We start from the raw sequence: 17,919 nt of genomic DNA on the forward strand, positions 1-17,919 counted from the left end.
TATGCTAGGCATGATTTATTACCCTTTATGTGCTCCAGAAATCATGTTCCTACAGTCATGCAAAACCTGACTCACAAGTAGTAAACATAGAAATGTCTTTCTTTTACAATGACTGTGTGATTTTTGAAACCATTAAAATGTTTATAATTCCTAATGCAATTTTATTTATCAGTGAGTAGAAAACAATCTTTGATCCCCAAGGGAATATATAAGGGAATCCAGTCCTCAAAGTCATTTTCTTTTCATGGCCTAGTGCCACATTTCCCTCATCTGTGTGTGTGTGTGTGTGTGTGCGTGTGTGTGTGTTTGGCTTCCTGTTTACTGTATCACTGAAGTACATTGCTAACTGCTCTCTAGTGTCCCAAAGTGCAAAAGGGCTGTGATAGACCTTAGAGAGGAAACCCAAATGTTAGATAAAAATCATTCTGACATAGGTTACACAGCTGTTGACAATGAGTTCGATTTTAGAAATCAGTTACCACTGTGTTAAATAAGATGTTTTTACAACAAACACATAACAGTAACATGTCTTGTCTTTAGACGAAATACCACGATACAATAACATAAGCTTTTGTAGTATTCAGTTGATAGAAATTCCGTTAATCAGAAGCTTGTAGGTACCTAGCCCTTTGTTTTCCTAAAAGAAACACATTACTGCTCTCCAATTTATCACTTATGGTGAATTCATAGAACAGAGCTCCCATGAGTGAGAAAGAATTCTGTATGATATATACATAAACATCTGTGATACATATAATATATACATAAATATGTTCGATATAGGCACATATATCTGGAGAGAAAGAGATCTATAACATGACACATCATATTGTACCTACAATGACTTCTGTTAAGAACCCACTGAGCTCACAAACCCCCATCCCAAGTTGAGGTGCTATTATTATTATTATTATCTTTTTGAAACAATCTTTTCTCATTTTCTATACTTATCCCAGTTCTCACTCTCTCCCCCTCCTTCTGTGCCCCCACACAAAGCCCCCCATCCACTCCTCATAGAGGGTAAGTCTTCCCAAGGGGAGTCAACAAAGTCTGACACATTATTTTGAGGCAGGACCAAGGCCCTTCCCTCTATATCTAGGCTGAGCAAGATATCCTTCCAAAAAGAATGGGCTCCAAAATGCCGGTTCAAACACTAGGTATAAGTCCTGGTCCCACTGCCAGTGGCCCCACGGACTGCCCAAGCCACACAACTGTCACCCGCATTCAGTGGGCCCAGTTCAGTCCTATGCAGGTTCCCCCACTATTAGTTCAGAGTCAGTGAGCTCCCACTAGCTCAGGTCAGTTGTCTCTGTGGGGATCCCCAATATGGTCATGACCCCTTTGCTCGTATTATCGCTCCTCCCTCCCTTGGACTGGTCTTCAAAAGCTCGACCCATTGCATAGCTGTGGATCTCTGCCTTTCTTTCCATCAGTTGCTGGATGAAGGTTCTATGATGACAATTAAGGTAGTCAGTTATCAATTTGATTACAAAGGAAGGCCAATTCAGGCAACTTCTCCACTATTGCTTATGGTCTTAGCTGAAGTCATCCTTGTGGGTTCCTGGGAATTTTCCTAGTGCCATATTTCTTGATAGCCCCATAATGACTCCCTCAATCAAGATAGCTTTTTCCTTGTTCTCCCTCTCTGTCCTTCCCCATTTCGACCATCCCATTGCTTCATGTTCTCCTCTTCCCTCTTCTTCTCCTCCCCTTCCCCTTCCTCCTTCCCTTCTCCCCCTTCCTTCCCCCACACTCCCAATTTTCTCAGGAGATCTTGTCTAGTTCCCCTTCCCAGGGGATCCATGTATGTCTGTCTCTCTTAGGGTGCTCCTTGTTACCTAGATTCTATGGGATCATGGACTATAGACTCATTAGCCTTTGTTTTATGTCTGGTAGCCACTTATGAGTGAGTACATACCATGTCTGGGTCTGGGTTGCCTCACTTGAGATGGTGTTTGATTTTTTTTTAATTTAATTTAATTTTTTTAGTTCCATTCATTTGAATGAAAATTTCAAGATGTCATTCTTTTTTACCACTGAGTAGTACCAAGTTGAGGTGCTTTTAACAACTGATGGCTTTGGGGGAACAAGAGGACCAGTTTTCTTTAAGGATGAGGGTTGATCCTGCTCCAGTGAGTGCCAGCCACTCCCCAAGGAGTATTTGCAGAGCACAAATTATTCTCTCTAGGTTATTTTTGAAAAGAAAGCATAATGCTGGAAGAAATCAGGAGTAGGAAGTAGATCTGGGGCAAGTTAAAAGTAGAAATGGAACATGGATATGGTCAAAATATATCATATGAATGTATGAAATTCTTAACAAATCAATAAAATACATGCCTTTTTAAAAAAAAAATTTACTGAGCTGAAGTACTTTGCTATTTCCCCACAGACTGCAGACTTAGATGATAAGTATGGTTTGTGCACTTGAAATATCTTCCAGGGGCTCATTTTCAATGATTGATCTGGCAGACAGCACTATTTTGAAACCGGTGGAGCCTTTAGGAGTAGGAGCTAGGCAGGCTGGAGAAGGACAGCAGGGTAGACCTTGGATAGTTGTGCCTGATCCTGGGTCCAGCCTGTGCTCATTGTTTCCTGTCTGCAGCTGTGATTGGGGCAATCCTAGCTGCCTGTCTCTCTAACGAACTCCATTACGCTTTTCCTTCTGAACTAAAACTTCAGAATCCAAGTCAAAATAAACCTTTCCTTGGCCCATACCTTCAATCCCAACACTTGGCAGGAGAGGTACACAAATCTCTGTGAGTTTAATGCCAGCCTGGTCTACATAGTGAGTTCCAGGCCAGCCAGGGATACAAAGTTAGACCCTGCCAAAAAAAAAAAAAAAAAAAAAAAAAAAAGTAATTAAATAAATAACAAACCTTCCCTCCATTACATTGTTTCTATTTAGATAGTCATAAAGTAACAAAATTATCAAGTGTCCTTATTTGCTCATGACCAGAGCTAGCTTTCCGTCGCTAAAACAAAGGACTTAAAGCAGTCAGTTTACAAGGAGAAAAAAAATTAATTTTGCTTCTAGTTGGGAGGTTCTGTCCATCAATAGTTGTGTCTACTGCTTTGGGCCTGTGTTAAGGCAGAACATCAGGCTGGTAGATGTTAGAAAAGCAAAGCTGCTTGTGTGTCATGAGCCAAGGAGAACAGAGAAAGATAAATGGACCAGAGACGCCTTTTCCCTTAGCAGGTCAATCACAGTGTCTAGGAAGTCCCACTTCCTAAGGATTCCACGCTTCCACTGGTGCCGCTCTTGGGGACCAAGTCTTTAGGACTGGGTCTTGGGGTAATGGTCAGCATCTGAACTGAGAAAATAAATCTTCTACAGCAAGGACATTTTAGTGTTAAAAACCTGAAAAGATTTGGGGACAAACAGAAAACGTTGGGTTCTCAGAGCCAAAGAATTGGGATGGGAAGAGGGGCCAATACAAATTCTTCCAGCTCTACATCTGGAGTTAAATGTCTTAGCTTCTTAGGGATGCCATTAAATGGCATCGTTAAGGACACTGTCATGTAATGGCATCCCTAAGAAGCTAAGCACAGGGTCACCCCTGGGCCTCTAAGAATTCCTAGGCAACATTCTCACCTGGTGAAGTTCCATTGAGAAGGCATTGGCTACATTCTCCTTTACACTACAGTATAATGGTCCTTGCTGGGGTCCCCTTAGTCTACAGGAAGCCTCAAAGAATTATCTGTGTTTAAATAAATAATGACAGACTGCAGATACGCAGTGGATAAAACGATTATCAAAGAACCGAGTTGATTATTTTTATTATTCCTTTAGAAAATGCTGAAAGTTATAAAAGAGGGAAAAAGTCAAATCCACAAATTTCTAAATTTCAAATGCCCAAATTTCAGGGCTGCAGAGCCCTACATAGACTAGTAGCTTTCAACCCTGGCCTCCTAGTAGAATCATCTGGAATGTTTTAAAAAGAACCCCACCAATTCCGATGAAATGGACTGGGAACTGGGAAACAGGAGCCTTCTGGAGATTGGGTTTGTCCTAAGGATATCTCAGACAATTCCATCATACAAGAGGGCAGGGTGGAGAATGGGTGTCTGGAGGGCTGTAGGTCCCATGAGGAAGGACCCTGTAATCCTCTGGGAATTCCTGCTGTGGACACAGGAGAGAAAGATAGCAGTGAGGAAGACTGCTCTGACTTGGCCTTCCTCGGCTCTGGAAACTGGAAACATCCGAACTCTGGAATCAGTCAGCTTTTGGTTCAGTAGCAGTTTTGCCTCACCTGTGACTCTGACCAGTGTGACCTCAGTCTTCATTGTCCTTTAGGTACTAATGTCCTCATTCTGATAGCCCATTTGATAAACGTATGTGAACTGCGGGTAACCGTGCCCATCGTCTGGCACATACTGACTAACTACATGGTTAGTCGAGGAAACCATCCTCAGAACTAAGTCTCCACTTTTTCTGTCATTTTCATATTTAAATTCTATTATCTTGATAAGAGATAATAGAAAAGAATTATGAGATAAGAGTTACACACACACACATTTAAAATGGTAACACTGATTACAAATAAACAATATGGCCAGTGCAATTTTGCCACATAATCTAGTTCATAGATCAGCAAATTGCTGCCTGTGGCCAAATCCAGTCACATTCAATCCAGTAGTCCTGTCGATGACTGTTTCTCAAAAACAGAATCCAATGGCTCACTGGGTTAAAAATATGTTCTATCCGCTCCTTACAGAAAGTGTTGCCAATGATGACTCTAATTCATCAGTTCTCAGTGTGACCCATGGCTTCTTAGGTCCTTTCAAGGGACCTGTGATGGCAGAGGTATTTTCAGACTAATACAGCGTTCCTAAGACATTGTCTATTGTGTCTACTGGGTTGACATCTGCACTCATAGCACAAAGCAATAGTTTGTAAAACCTCTAGTGATTACCACAAATCAGGACAGTGGCACCAGATTGTATTGACAGTTAGGGGACCGGGGGAAGAGCCAGTTTTCACTTAACTAGGAATTTCTCAGTCTGACACCATCGACGCTTTGGGCTAGATGACCCTTAGCTGGGGGCTATCGTGTGTGTTACGTGATGTTTGACAGCATCTCTGGCCTTTTCCCACTGGATTCTGCCGTTCCACCCTTCCGTCCCCTCAATTATGACAACCCAAAATGTCTCCAGACATTCTCCAAAGGTTCCCCAGTAGAAAACATTCCTCTGCTGACTTTCGAGACCCCACCTCCCCATCCGCACAAGGACTTAGCTTGATGAAACAGTAGAAATAACTGGTTTTATTATTACCTCCGCCCCGAAGATTTTTCATGCTAAGTGTTAATTGGAAATGGGAATTGGCTCAGAATTTCTGATGCACATTTAAATACAGGAATATAGAGGCTAACTTAGGAAAGCAACTGAGCCTTTGTCTTTCCAGATTATCTGAATAACTCTATCAAGGAATGTTTTTTACTTAAGATAATGGCTTCTAAATAGTCCGTGGTTATTGCATTTGAATGAGTTGGTAAACATTATATGGAGAGTGGAGGAATGAAGTGAGCTTTCTGCTTTCAGCAAAGCTACAGATATTACCATAGTTCCCCTGGACGCCTATGAGAGACTGGCTCTTATGTCCCCACGCGTTGTGTCTGGGACACAAAATGTTCCCCATTGCCTCTTGTGTTTGAATGCTTGGTCCTCGTAATGGCTGTTCTTGCTTGTAAACTTGACCACATCTGGAATTAACTAAAGCTCAAATGACTGGGTACACCTGTGAGGGATTTGTTTTTCTTAATTAAATCATTTGAAGTGGATAGACCCTCTTCTAATCCAGATCTTTGGAGTGGGAAGACAAACGTTTAAATCTGGACCACACCTTCTGCTGGCAGCCTATGTAAAGGACCTGAAAGACAGGTTCATTCTCTTTGTTTGCTTGCTCTCACTCTCTCTAGCAAATCTATTCCTTCACTGACATTAGCCTATACTTCTTCAGAATTCTAGCATATACTGAAGGGACCTGTTATGATAGAGTTCAGTCATCAAGCCTAGATGTCTTAACAACTACTGGATTCTTGAAAATTCTGTTAATAGGCAGCCATTGTTAGATTAGCTATACCACAGCTTCAAAGGAGAAATGGCCAGATGTGTGATTGATCCCTGCTCCATGGGCTGTAGTCAATGGATTTGATGGATAGTCGGGGAGCTGTTGGAAGAGCATGACTGGAAAACTGGTGAGAAAGACATTTGGGGAAGAAGTATTTGAAAAGATCGCTGGGCAAAGGGAGTCAAGTTACTTGTGTCCCCCACATAGATGCTCATGCAAAGGTGACTGCAGTTAAGGAAGAGTCCCACAGACAAGTAGATAGGATGGCCTCTTCTATGGACAGTTGAGGTGGTTTGAAAGAAAATAGGCCCCCAAGGAAGTGGCACTGCTGGGAGATGTGACCTTGTGGAGCAGATGTGGTCTCTTTAGAGGAAATACATCACTGTGGAGTTGGGCTTTGAGGTCTCATATTCTACCCAGTGTCTCAGATCACTGCATGTTGCCTGTGAGTCAAGATGTAAGAACCCTCAGCTCCCTCTCGCACGCCATGTCTGCCTGCGCGCTGGGCCACGCCTCCCGCCGTAATAATAACGAACTACACCTCTGAACTGCAAGCTACACAATTGCATGTTTTCCTTTATAGAAACTGCTGCGGTCATGGTTCTATGCACAGCAATAGAAACCCTAAGACAACAGTCAACCCCTTTCCCCGGCCATTCCTGTCATTGCCCAATGGGCCCATGAACAAAGTGGTCATGATGGCAGAGATGGGAGTTATATATGGTCTCAACTATGTGGACTTCCACTCATCAAGGCTGATCTGGCTATAACTGCTGCTGAGTGCCAGATCTGCCAACAGCAGAAACTAACACTGAGCCCCAGATCTGACACCGTTCCCCAGGGTAACTAACCAGCAACCTGGTGGCAGGTTGACTACTCTGGACCACTTTCTCTATGGAAAAGACAATGCTTTATCTTTACTTGAGGAAAAAAAAAGATGAATTTTAATGTAATAGAGTACAAAAATATTAGTATTGCAAATAGATACTACCACTTATTGAGTTTTCATGTACTATTCATAAAGGATGTACATAACTATCAATGTTACTTTGAAAATAATTCTATTTTTTCCAACTATATAAGCTGTATGAGGCCAGATATGATGCAGCAAGTAAAAAACAGATATGAGAATACAGTTTTTGTCCATGTGAACAATCACTACACCATAGAGATTTGCAAAAATTCTGTTTCGAAGATGAATTTTTTCATAAAAAATGTGTCTAACATGCATATGGTTTATTTTTAAATAAATTGATGGTTCTAATTTGTCAGTTTAGTTTCAAAATGGCAAATAGTGATACCTACAGCCCAGGCAAACAAAAACTCTTTGGGGCCTGTAAACATTTTAAAAGAGGTCAGGGGCCCTACAAACAGAAAGGCTTGGGAATCGCCAGTCTATTTTGTATTTACAGAGTATTTATGATGCTTGTTAAGTAAATCAAATGTAATTAAACAAAAAGAACTGCATATCTGTGCTGGGGAATGAGAGACCAAGAAGGGATTAGACTAATTTGTGGTCTTGTTTCTTGGTAGGAAGGGCTGGTGCCATGGCCAGTGAGATCACAATAATGAGAGACGCTGAGGATATGGGGCTCAGAGCACGGCAGTCGGCCCTCAGTTTCTTCCCCGTAGAGTGATGGCTGGCACGTTACTTACCTCACAGTGTCATTCAGGGAGTCCCGTGGGGACTGAAGAGCATGTGGGGTAGCCTTGGCACTTGACCTAACTGTCCTCGCGGACTTGTGTCTGAGTGGACAGCAACCAGCCCACATGATGACACACAGGTGACGCTGACCCTGCCCTGCTGCGGGAAGACAGCACGCAGGCTGCAGTCACTAAGCCTCAGAGACAAAATACTTTGGAGCCGAGAAAGAAATCCGAATTCCATAACCCCATTCTTGCCCTGACATTGCACTTTTTGTCCAGAATCACATCTGTTACCCCTGTGAGGAACCTGGATGTGCTCCAAGGTTTCAGAACAAATGATGTGAGCTTGGTGCGGACTCATACGCAGGGTCTCAAGCAGTTAGGATTTTTCTTGTTCCCGAAATGTGATTAATTTCCCCTTCAGCTCGGTTTGGCTGCCAGAGGATCATTCAGAATGAGGCTGGTTTCAGCAAACATCTACACTGTCACCTTCCCCATCAGCAAGATAAATGCTTCTGAGAAAAGAATGTTCTGGTTTTGTATACTGAGAAAGGTTTCGGAGTGGGGAGGGGTGGAGAGAGAATCCCTGGGTCAATCTAGGGCCTCACGCAGGCTACAAAACTGTTTGAGCAGCTGATCTACATCTGCAGCCCGGGAAATCCTCTCCACAGAACCACAGGGACATTTAGGTATTTGTGGAATGACTTTTTAGGATGCTAAGGCAAACTCTGATTCTGAAGCCGAGGAGCGTACATGAAGGTTGAAGTCACACTGTCAGTGATACAAACAGCAAATAAAATGTCACCTCCCATATGGCCCGGCTCCTAGAGCTCCCTGCAACCCTGTATCAAGCAGGATGAATTTCACTCTAATTGTTACTAAGGTTTTTGAACATGCTGGATTTTGATGATAAAAACTTTATTGAATTTGAATGTTACTTTCTCTCTGGGATGTGCCCTGTGTGTACTTTTTAATATTAATTTCCCAGGCTCTCCTCTTTCTGCTTTGTTTCTCTTTTGTGGTATGTGTCTCCGTCCAACGTACTATGTATTTTGCATGGGTATTTTGTTCACTCTGTCTGCTTCATCATTTCAGTAGGTTTCCACCCGTTTCCTTTTGTGTTGTGTTCCTAACTTCTAAGAGAAGCCTAGCATGTGACGAAGATCCTCCACTTCTATCTTCTCCATTCGGGAGTAGACAATGTCCCTGTAATGCACTGTGTCTCATGAATTCACACAGACGTGACATCTTCAAAGGCGCCCGCGTTATTAACCTCGCCCATATTTATTGGAAGGGATCTAGCTCACAGAACTTTGAGGCTATAGTCCTACAGACTTTTGTTGTTCTCGTTGTCGTTGGCAGGAAAGAGCCAGGAGCTGCCTCAGCTACCTGGTGAGCCAGCTGGCTAACATGGAGCACTCCTTTCACCATATTCTCCTGCTGGAAATTAAGAGCATCACCGATGCCTTCTCCTCCATCCTGGGCCCTCACAGCAGGGACATCTTCCGGATGAGCAACAGCTTCACCAACATCGCCAAGCTGCTCTCCCGACAACTGGAAAACAGCAAGGCTGGGAATGGCAGGTATCTACAGCACCCAAACAGAGCAAAAGTTATGAGAAAGAAAGAGGATGAAGGACAATGCCAAGTGGCGCTCATTTATTTACTCAAGAAGCATTTGATGCTTGCTTATTCTGAGCCGGAAATTTAGGCAGAGGGATAGAGGTCACTGTCTGGTAGATTAAATATTTAAATAACTAGAGAATAAAATTAGATGCTAGAGGGGGCGTACACTATTAAAGATGGGTTCAAAGAATTTGGAGAGCAGTGAAATGATGGGGTCTACCTGTATGTGGAAGAAGGAGGGGTAAACCTGAGATCAAGAAACAGCTCCTTGAGTAAGAGACACTGTGTACCAAGTCTTGGGAGATGACCAGATCACACCAGGCTCTCCTTTTGGTGGCATGTATGTCTTTCCTGAAATGGGCGTCATTTTGCATAAGTGAAGTATATGCTACAAGAAGAGCAACATTGGGGATGATGATGAAGCACAGGCAGGGATGAGACACAGTGAGCGTGGCATACCTTTCTAAGACGTTATCAATTCGTCCTGTAGGACTCACTGTGGGATTCAGTACATGGTGGGGTAAAGTCATTTCAAGGTCACTCTAGTCTCAATACAGGGCCTGTCCCGAGGAGAAAATGACAAGGGTCAGATCAAGGAAGGAAAAGGCAGTACACGTCAATACACTGTCACCAGGAAATTATGGGTGATGGTGGCGAATGAGCTGCCAAAATCTGGCTGAGTTGGAAAGAGAGCAATTCTAACTGGAGTGAGAGAGAGTTCAGTGCACACAGATAGCCCTTTCTACTCTTGGGGAGCTATCCTGTGCATTAGAAACTATTTATCAGAAACTCAAGTCTCCACTTACTAGATGCCAGCACCAGTCTCCTCTCGCGGTTGTGACAATGATCTTGGCATTTCTAAATGTCCTCTAGGAGGCAAAAAAGTGCCCCAGTTTAGAACCACTGTCTTGTACATATGCCATCCAAAAAGCATGCCCCTGACTTACGTAGCGATGTCTTTATCACAGTAGCATCCGATAACATAGATGAAACCTCAAAGCCACTGTCAGGTAAGTTTCATAATATAGTTTCAGAAACGTGGTTTAGAATCTCTGCAGCTGGTATCAAGGAAAGTTTTTATACCATGCGCATAGCCAACCTGCTTGTAAACCTCTTCTAGCCAGGATAGACACGCTTGCCAGAAGAAAAGTTCATGCACAAGACCTGGCCAGGGGACATGTCCCCAACAAACATCTCTGAGCTTGTGTGTGTGAAAGCTGTCTTCAAAGTGGGAGAAAGTCACAAGGCTGCAGCATTCAGTAATTTAACAGTGAAATGAATCTTTGATAAATAATCCCAGTCCTATTTGCAATAATACTCCCTTTACTGTTTTTCTGAGGTGAAAAGGAAAAGGAGAAAGAAGTGATTGAGAGGAAGAAGTGAAGAAGGGACAGTAGGGAGGGAGAGAGGCATGGGGGCAGTAGCTAAGTAGTAGAGCAGTTTGCCTTACATGTGGGGCCCAGGCTTCACTCTCCAGTACGGGAAAAAAAAACACACACACAAAGAAATAAAAAGTCAGCGTTCATCCCACATATGTCCACCACCTCAGTCTCTCTCAATTCAAAATATTTCCCCCGGTTCAGCCCTCAGTGTCAATCTCCTTCTAACAGATTGTAATTATTCAGTGGGAACCTCAGAAGTGTGGTGTGGACAGCTAGCTCTTTGTGTCCGGGGCGCATCCTCTCTGGGACGGTTGCTAAGGCTTCTCTCCCAGCATCTTTTCCCTGAATAGTCTTCCTTGGGACCCCGTGAATCCACTCATTGGCGTCCATGCCCCCAAAGCAGAAAGGTCTGTACTTTTGTGTAAAGCAAAGACAAAAACCCGATTCTTGCAATTAAAGAGAAAATGAACAAGTGAAGCGATCCTGAAAGAAAATTAAAGATGATGAAACTCAAAGCAGATGTCAGCTAATTTACAAACGTGACACACAGCTCAGCAGGCCAGATTGTAGACTTCAGGCCAAAACAACAAGACTATCAAAAGGAAAACAATTAGCATCCCAGAGAGAATGAAAAACCAAAGCAGATGAGCCTTCCTCTTGCCAAAAAAGATTCTGAATAAATTGGGTGAGTTTTGTAAAGGGCACCAGGTGAGCCTATTTGCATTTCCCCTATTCCTCTGTCTCTAAAATGTATTTGTATTTAAATAAAAGCCAACAAAGCCTAAATGACAGAACCAAGCAGAGCATTTAAGTTTTGAAATCAATTCGGGAGAAACAAAAAAAGGAGGTATAATGGCAACTCTTGATTGACAAGGTGATGCAAAGCGACTAAGGAGTTAGGAAAAGAGACCTATACTTCTGCAAATGGCATGTCCTTTGTGGCCTTCTGGGCAGCCCTTAACCACTGTGCTGCTTGCCTGTCAGACCCAGCGAAAACTGGGGAAGGGGAGGATGTGTTCAAGGTGACTGAGCAGTTCCCTAGCAATCATTGAGCTCAGTGTCCACTACAATAGATCACAGTGGCCCCTACAGTAGATCACAGCGTCTGCTACAGAAGATCACAGTGTCCACTACAGTAGATCACAGCATCCACACAGTAGATCACAGTGGCCCCTACAGTAGATCACAGCATCCACACAGTAGATCACAGCATCCACTACAGTAGATTATAGTGGCCCCTACAGTAGATCACAGCATCCACACAGTAGATCACAGCATCCACTACAGTAGATCACAGTGGCCCCTACAGTAGATCACAGCATCCACACCGTAGATCACAGCATCCACTACAGTAGATCACAGTGACCCCTACAGTAGATCACGGCGTCCGCTACAGTAGATCACAGTGTCTGCTACAGTAGATAACAGCAGCCTTCCCATGTACTGTTGGAAATTCTGTCTGGATATCAAGCCAGAATGTATTGTTTTTTTATGAAACTCATTGGACTTTCAAATAGCAATTTCTAAAACTAAACATCCCAACACGCTGCAATCCAAAGACAGCAATTTGGTAGTTGTGTGCAGAGAGATGATGACAGGAAGACCCTGAACGTCTCTGTTTCCATAATTAAGCCATTATGTTTATATAAGAAAGGAAAACTTTTGCACATAGAATGGAAACATGCCAGAGTCTTGAACCTGAGTTGATGTGTTTTGAGCAGCATTTGCTGGTGGCATGTGGTGTGATGAACGCACAGAGAAAATGCACATATTGTATGTCCAAAACATACAAGGCTGCTGAGAAGCTGTGCATGAGACCTTGGTAAGCATTGCCGGAGGCACCTCCAAGTGTTGCATGCTGAATTTTGAATATTTTTTAATATTTCGCCATTGCACCTTCACCAATTTTTTTCTCCCAACCCTCACATTCAGCTTAAGAAGTCAGCTCACAACCTTCTGTATTTCCAGCACCAGGGGATTCCATGCCTTCTTCTGGTCTCCATGGGCTCCTTGGTACACATGGTACACATAAACTCACACGGACTCACACACATACACAGAAACAAAGGGTAGAAATAAATTAATAACCTAGGATGAAGTTCAAGCCTCTCCTCAGCCTCCACTCCCCTTAGGGACCTGCAGTAATTTCTGCATAAATACCAGGCAGTAATTCGTGAAACTTGCTTTTTTTTCTTCCTCTTTCTGGGTCTCACCTCAGATTTTAGTGTGGATGAGAGTTCCAATAGACACAGCACTTATACAGTTTTAAGGAATTGCTCCATGTCATTTCTGCATAGTCAGACAGATTGTGCTTACTTTTTCTATCACATTCTAGAATACCCTCTTCACGCCTCTCTTCCCATGAGAGACTGCCCTTCCCCACAAGTGCAGTTTGGTACCGTTCCTCGGTGAGCTCTTCTACTTATGCTTTCCCTTGATCCCACTTTCTCTGAACTTCTTTAGTGCTCATTCCTCTCCAGTTCTCCAGCCCCTGAATCACTAGGCATCTATGTGCCCTACTAGCATCCAAACTAGAGCGCTAGTATTCAGAAAAAAATATGTTCTCTAAAGTGCTTATAAAAATAAACAAAAACAGCTCCCATTTAAGAAAAAAAAAAAGCCAAGACATGTTTATACAACAGGAAAACCTGACTTTTGGAGACCAACTGTTGGCTCAAGGAATGACCACAAGTCGTTTCAGGACATAATTAAACCCATGTGACATTCTGGGTAGCATTGTCCCTGCTTAGGAAAAGTTGAAGGTCCTTCCACCCCACTAAGGTAACATCGAAAGATGAAACTGAAGTCTCAATCAGCAAAAGGTTCATCTTTTCCATCTAGAGATGTCCTGTATCAAAAGAAAGTACTAATGGCCTTTTGTGGTAGCTGTGTGGTCGCTGTGACCCCTCCATAGGTATGAAGTAATTGCTTCAGGTTTTGCCTTGCTTCTTCCCAAAGAGGTTGAAGCCAACATGTGGTACTGTTTATGTCCCATCTGTTGCTAATTTACTTCATTGGTCGTCCTTCCTTAGCCAGTACTTGGGGCCAAGAGAAGGTCTGTAAAGGTATTTCAGGAATTCATTTATTAGCAAGAGACATAGGTGAGAGACACCATTATCAGCTTGGAACGATGGCACAAGGCCAGTGAGCGTGAGACTCCCGCAGAGTTGGCTCTGCAGGGTGTGGACAAAGGGGGGGTGGGAATGATGGTGACCCCACCTGAACTGTGAGTAACACAGCTGCAAGTTTGCCAGGAGACCTGGGGCTGCAGTATTCAAATCACAGGACACACCACCTAGGCTTTTGTGTGTGCCTATGCCCTGGTGTTCCATCTCAAAGAAGACAGAGAACACCAAGGTTCTAGCCTGAAAGAGGGAGATGTAATGGAGACTTGACCTTCTCCTACTACCCATCTGAGGTGCTGGCAGCTCTGCAGGGTCTCAACATACCTCATACCTAGCTGCTTGATATATTGCATCAGGAAATGGTCCTTGTTCCTCTGCTCCATTCATCAGATTTGAATTTTAACGTTATCATTGGTGTGTTTTCTGAGTCTTGAACATCTTTTCAGTTGGGCTGAAAGAAGGTTAACACTTATCTTCCCAGTCCGTGTGAAGGTGTCTATATGCATGTGTACAGTAATTAGCCACAGTAAGTGATTACTAACGGTAAATGACTGTTAATAAAATAGAAAAATTATGACGATATAGTATTATAGGTTTTCTCTCACCCTGCCTTTTCACCGTAAGGTGAGCACGAATCACCAACCCATCTCTGGCTTATTCAAACTGTTGAAAGAACTATTCTTGTGTTTTAGGGCCCGTATGAAGTAAAAAGAGAGTTACTTAAATAGAAGCATTTTAATAGTACAGGAATTGATATGATAACTAATGGGGTAGGATAGCATACACGACATAGTCATGGATACTCTGGGCAGAAGGATAATTTGTCCTGGGTGAAACAGAATGAGATGATATAAAAATTCATCATGCTTGGAGGTGGGTGGTCCTTGGACTTCCCACAGGGCAGGGAACCTGGATTACTCTTAGGGATGATGAGGGAGGGGGACTTGACGGGGGAGGGGGAGGGAAACGGGAGGTGGTGGTGGGGAGAAGGCAGAAATCTTTAATAAATAAATAAACAATAAAAAAAAAACAAAAAAAAATTCATCATGCTACTCCGAATGATGTCCCAATTACCATTCAACAACTTGTTTGTTTCTGGGATTTTCCATTTGATGTAACAAGATAACAACCCTCGTAAAGCAAAGCTGAAGGTGAAAGGGCATAGACATACCAGATTTAGAGCATCAGTTGCCTGTGGGTAAAAAGCCCACAGTAAACGTTAACGAGTAGTGCTCACGTTCTGTGCAGGGTGAGCGTCAGCATAAGTGACTCTGAGCTGCTGGGAACATGGCCCGCAGATAAGTGCTCACTTGCGCATTTTCTCATCAGGCCATGGCAACGTTACTACAGAAACTGAAAGCAGAGCATGGAGCATTTGCGGCTCACTGCCAGCCATTGCCTGCTCCGGTTCCCGGGCCTAACAGTCTAGAAGATGGGTACCCTTCCTCCACAGTTCTGTCCAGACTCAGAGCACTGCCCTGAAGTTGCCGCAGCTGCTCTGCATTCCCACGCCTTTAATCCCAGCACTCGGGAGGCAGAGGCAGGCGGATATCTGTGAGTTCGAGACCAGCCTGGTCTACAAGAGCTAGTGCCAGGACAGGCTCCAAGACCACAGAGAAACCCTGTCTCGAAAAAACAAAACAAAAAAACAAAGAAAAAAGAAAAGAAATTCCACAACTTGGGCCACGGCCAGACAGTCACGTGACCTTCGGTTCTGGGGGCGGGGCCAAAGCTCCTCGTAGGTTCACTCTCAACCCTGGAATCTTGACTGCAGATTTAGAGTGTGTCTGTAACAGCGTCTGTTGATAGTGATGGCAAAAATAAATACATAATAAATAAATAAATAAATAAATAGATAGATAGATAGATAGATAGATAGATGATAGATAGATAGATAGATAGATAGATAGATAGATAGATAGATAACCTGCACCCTGGAATTTACGGAGACCCCCAAAGGATTGGACAGAAAAGCCTATCAACTCCAAATGATGCACAGACTGTCTTACATCAGGCCTTAATGAGAACTCACTGCTTCTGCCCTGGACCGCTTTCAATTCTCTTCTTTCTGGGATGGATCTGAACGCTTGGCAGATAACATGGTTAGTGGAACCGTGAGCTTGGATTGGTCGATGATCATTCTGACGTTGTTGGTGTGGGAAGGACACTGTGATTCCCATGAGCTCCAAGACTTGGCGTAGCTGGTCTGCGGTTCCCACTTGAAGAGCATATACGAGGGTCTTGCACTTTTTCCAGCCCTTATTTTCCTACTTCTCCCTGATCACCAAAGGGCTGAGAATGTGTAAAAGACTGAGCGTCTATATTAAGGAGAACGTTTCTTTATACTGAAGTTTAATATTTTTCTTCTGATTGCAGGGAATTCTCTGTGTCTACAATTGTTCAGAATCAATGCTCTTCCCCTAACCTCCGTCTCCCAGGTTGGCCTGGAACTTGCTGGTCACCGAGAGAGACTTCTAACTCCTGCCTCAGCCTCCATAGTGTTGGGATTCTAAGTGTGTGCTACCAGACAGAACTTCAGAACTTGCTCTTTTACAAATCGAAAATTTTCTTATGCCAGCTCTAGCATGCACACACTCCACAAGCCTTACTGTCCATTGGGGTACATGCTTTAGGATACTGCTAAGAAACAGGGCTTTCACAGTCTTCCCTGGCTTTGAACAGGTATTTGCCTTCAGAGTTTAGCACCACTGGCTCAAGTCAACTTCCAGTGTCAAAGTTCACAATGGACAGCAGCACCTAGGGTTTGAACCACAATTATTTTTCAAGCCAGTACAGTAAGGGTTACACTGTCCAACCCATCATTTTCTATAACACTTTTTGCTACCTAATGACACAGAGCCATTAGCCCCATTTTTGTTTAATAAAAATGTGCCTTTGAATCAGACATCACACGTGATTAGCCGTGCCCCCTAGGCCTTTCCCTCAGAAGGTCATGATTGTCCCATATTTCTATAGCGTCCTTTCTGAAATCCCTCTTAAAGATCTAATGTGAAAAAACTCAATTGTGGCAGCATCTCTTCTCAGTGGAACTGTCCTGTAGACTTGACAACATATTAATCCCCAGATAACTGGGCTTTTACATGGCTCCACTTTTGCCCACAAAATAGCTCGAAAGCAGACTTTCCCAGGACCCAGCTGTACCTCTGAACTTTCATACTCTAACGACATTAGGCACTGAAGTCCCTAAACAGGCAATGGGGATCATCTCTGTCATCCTTTTGTTGACTGATGATGACCCAAGAAATTGCTAAAGGGTAAAATAAATAAATAAATCCCCCAAAATTTAGGATTCTGGTGTGGATCTAGCCTGCTGAGTTCTCCTTCTTAGGACTCCGGTGTGGATCAAGCCCACTGGGTTCTCCTTCTTCACTACGCCAGAGAATGTGTCCTGGCCACGGAATCAAAAGCCAAGATCATCAACCGTGAGCTAATATTATTCTTCTTTGATTTAAGGGGCCAGAAACAGAGCTCGCCAATCTCTCCACCCCTGCCAGCGTATAGTCTCATCACCCAGCACAGAGGGAGCACAACCAGCTGCCCAAGGGCCAATTTGTTTCTTAGCAGAGTCACCGCACACACAAGAGAGAGGCAATTAGGCCTCCCCCGGGCATCCCAAGATGGACTTCTAAAGACTTTACTTTGGCAGCGGAGACCAGAAACCGTTCAGACGGAATCATCCGAGCCTCTTGTAATGTGGTTTGTTGAGTTAAGGCCAAGTTAATATTTAATGGACTACAGAACGCTGGCAGAGCATTCTGTAAATTACCTCTGGAGTTAAAAGTGACGCGTGGAAAAGAAATAGTGACATCCCCCCTGCAAGAGACCAGCCCGTTTGCTCCCATACCAGAGAAACACCCACAAGATGAGCGGCCTGTAAGCCTACTCCCGTCCTTAAGAGTGTGTTTCCTGCTTTTGAAGGACGCTGGGGCTGGTGGGGGGTGGGTGGGGGCTGCTTATCTGAAAAGGTGTTTTGTTTTGTTTTTTTAAAGGACATTTTTCTCTCCCTCTTTTTATATTATATCTTAAAAGAAGAGGAAGTTAAGGAGCAA

At 43.5% G+C, this 17,919-nt stretch overlaps 1 protein-coding gene across 4 annotated transcripts in view; it reads left to right on the forward strand.

The window, feature by feature from the left end:
- The window catches only part of Veph1 (ventricular zone expressed PH domain containing 1), a 186,065-nt gene that overhangs the window by 87,708 nt on the left and 80,438 nt on the right, over positions 1–17,919 (forward strand). For all 4 annotated transcript variants that reach the window (XM_057757263.1, XM_057757261.1, XM_057757264.1 and 1 more), the window contains exon 7: positions 9,080–9,300. In XM_057757263.1, coding sequence (XP_057613246.1) covers positions 9,080–9,300 — 221 coding nt within the window. The remainder of the gene's footprint in view (positions 1–9,079; positions 9,301–17,919) is intronic.

The sequence above is a fragment of the Chionomys nivalis genome, chromosome 24 (assembly GCF_950005125.1).
Source record: "Chionomys nivalis chromosome 24, mChiNiv1.1, whole genome shotgun sequence".
Lineage (NCBI taxonomy): Eukaryota > Metazoa > Chordata > Mammalia > Rodentia > Cricetidae > Chionomys > Chionomys nivalis.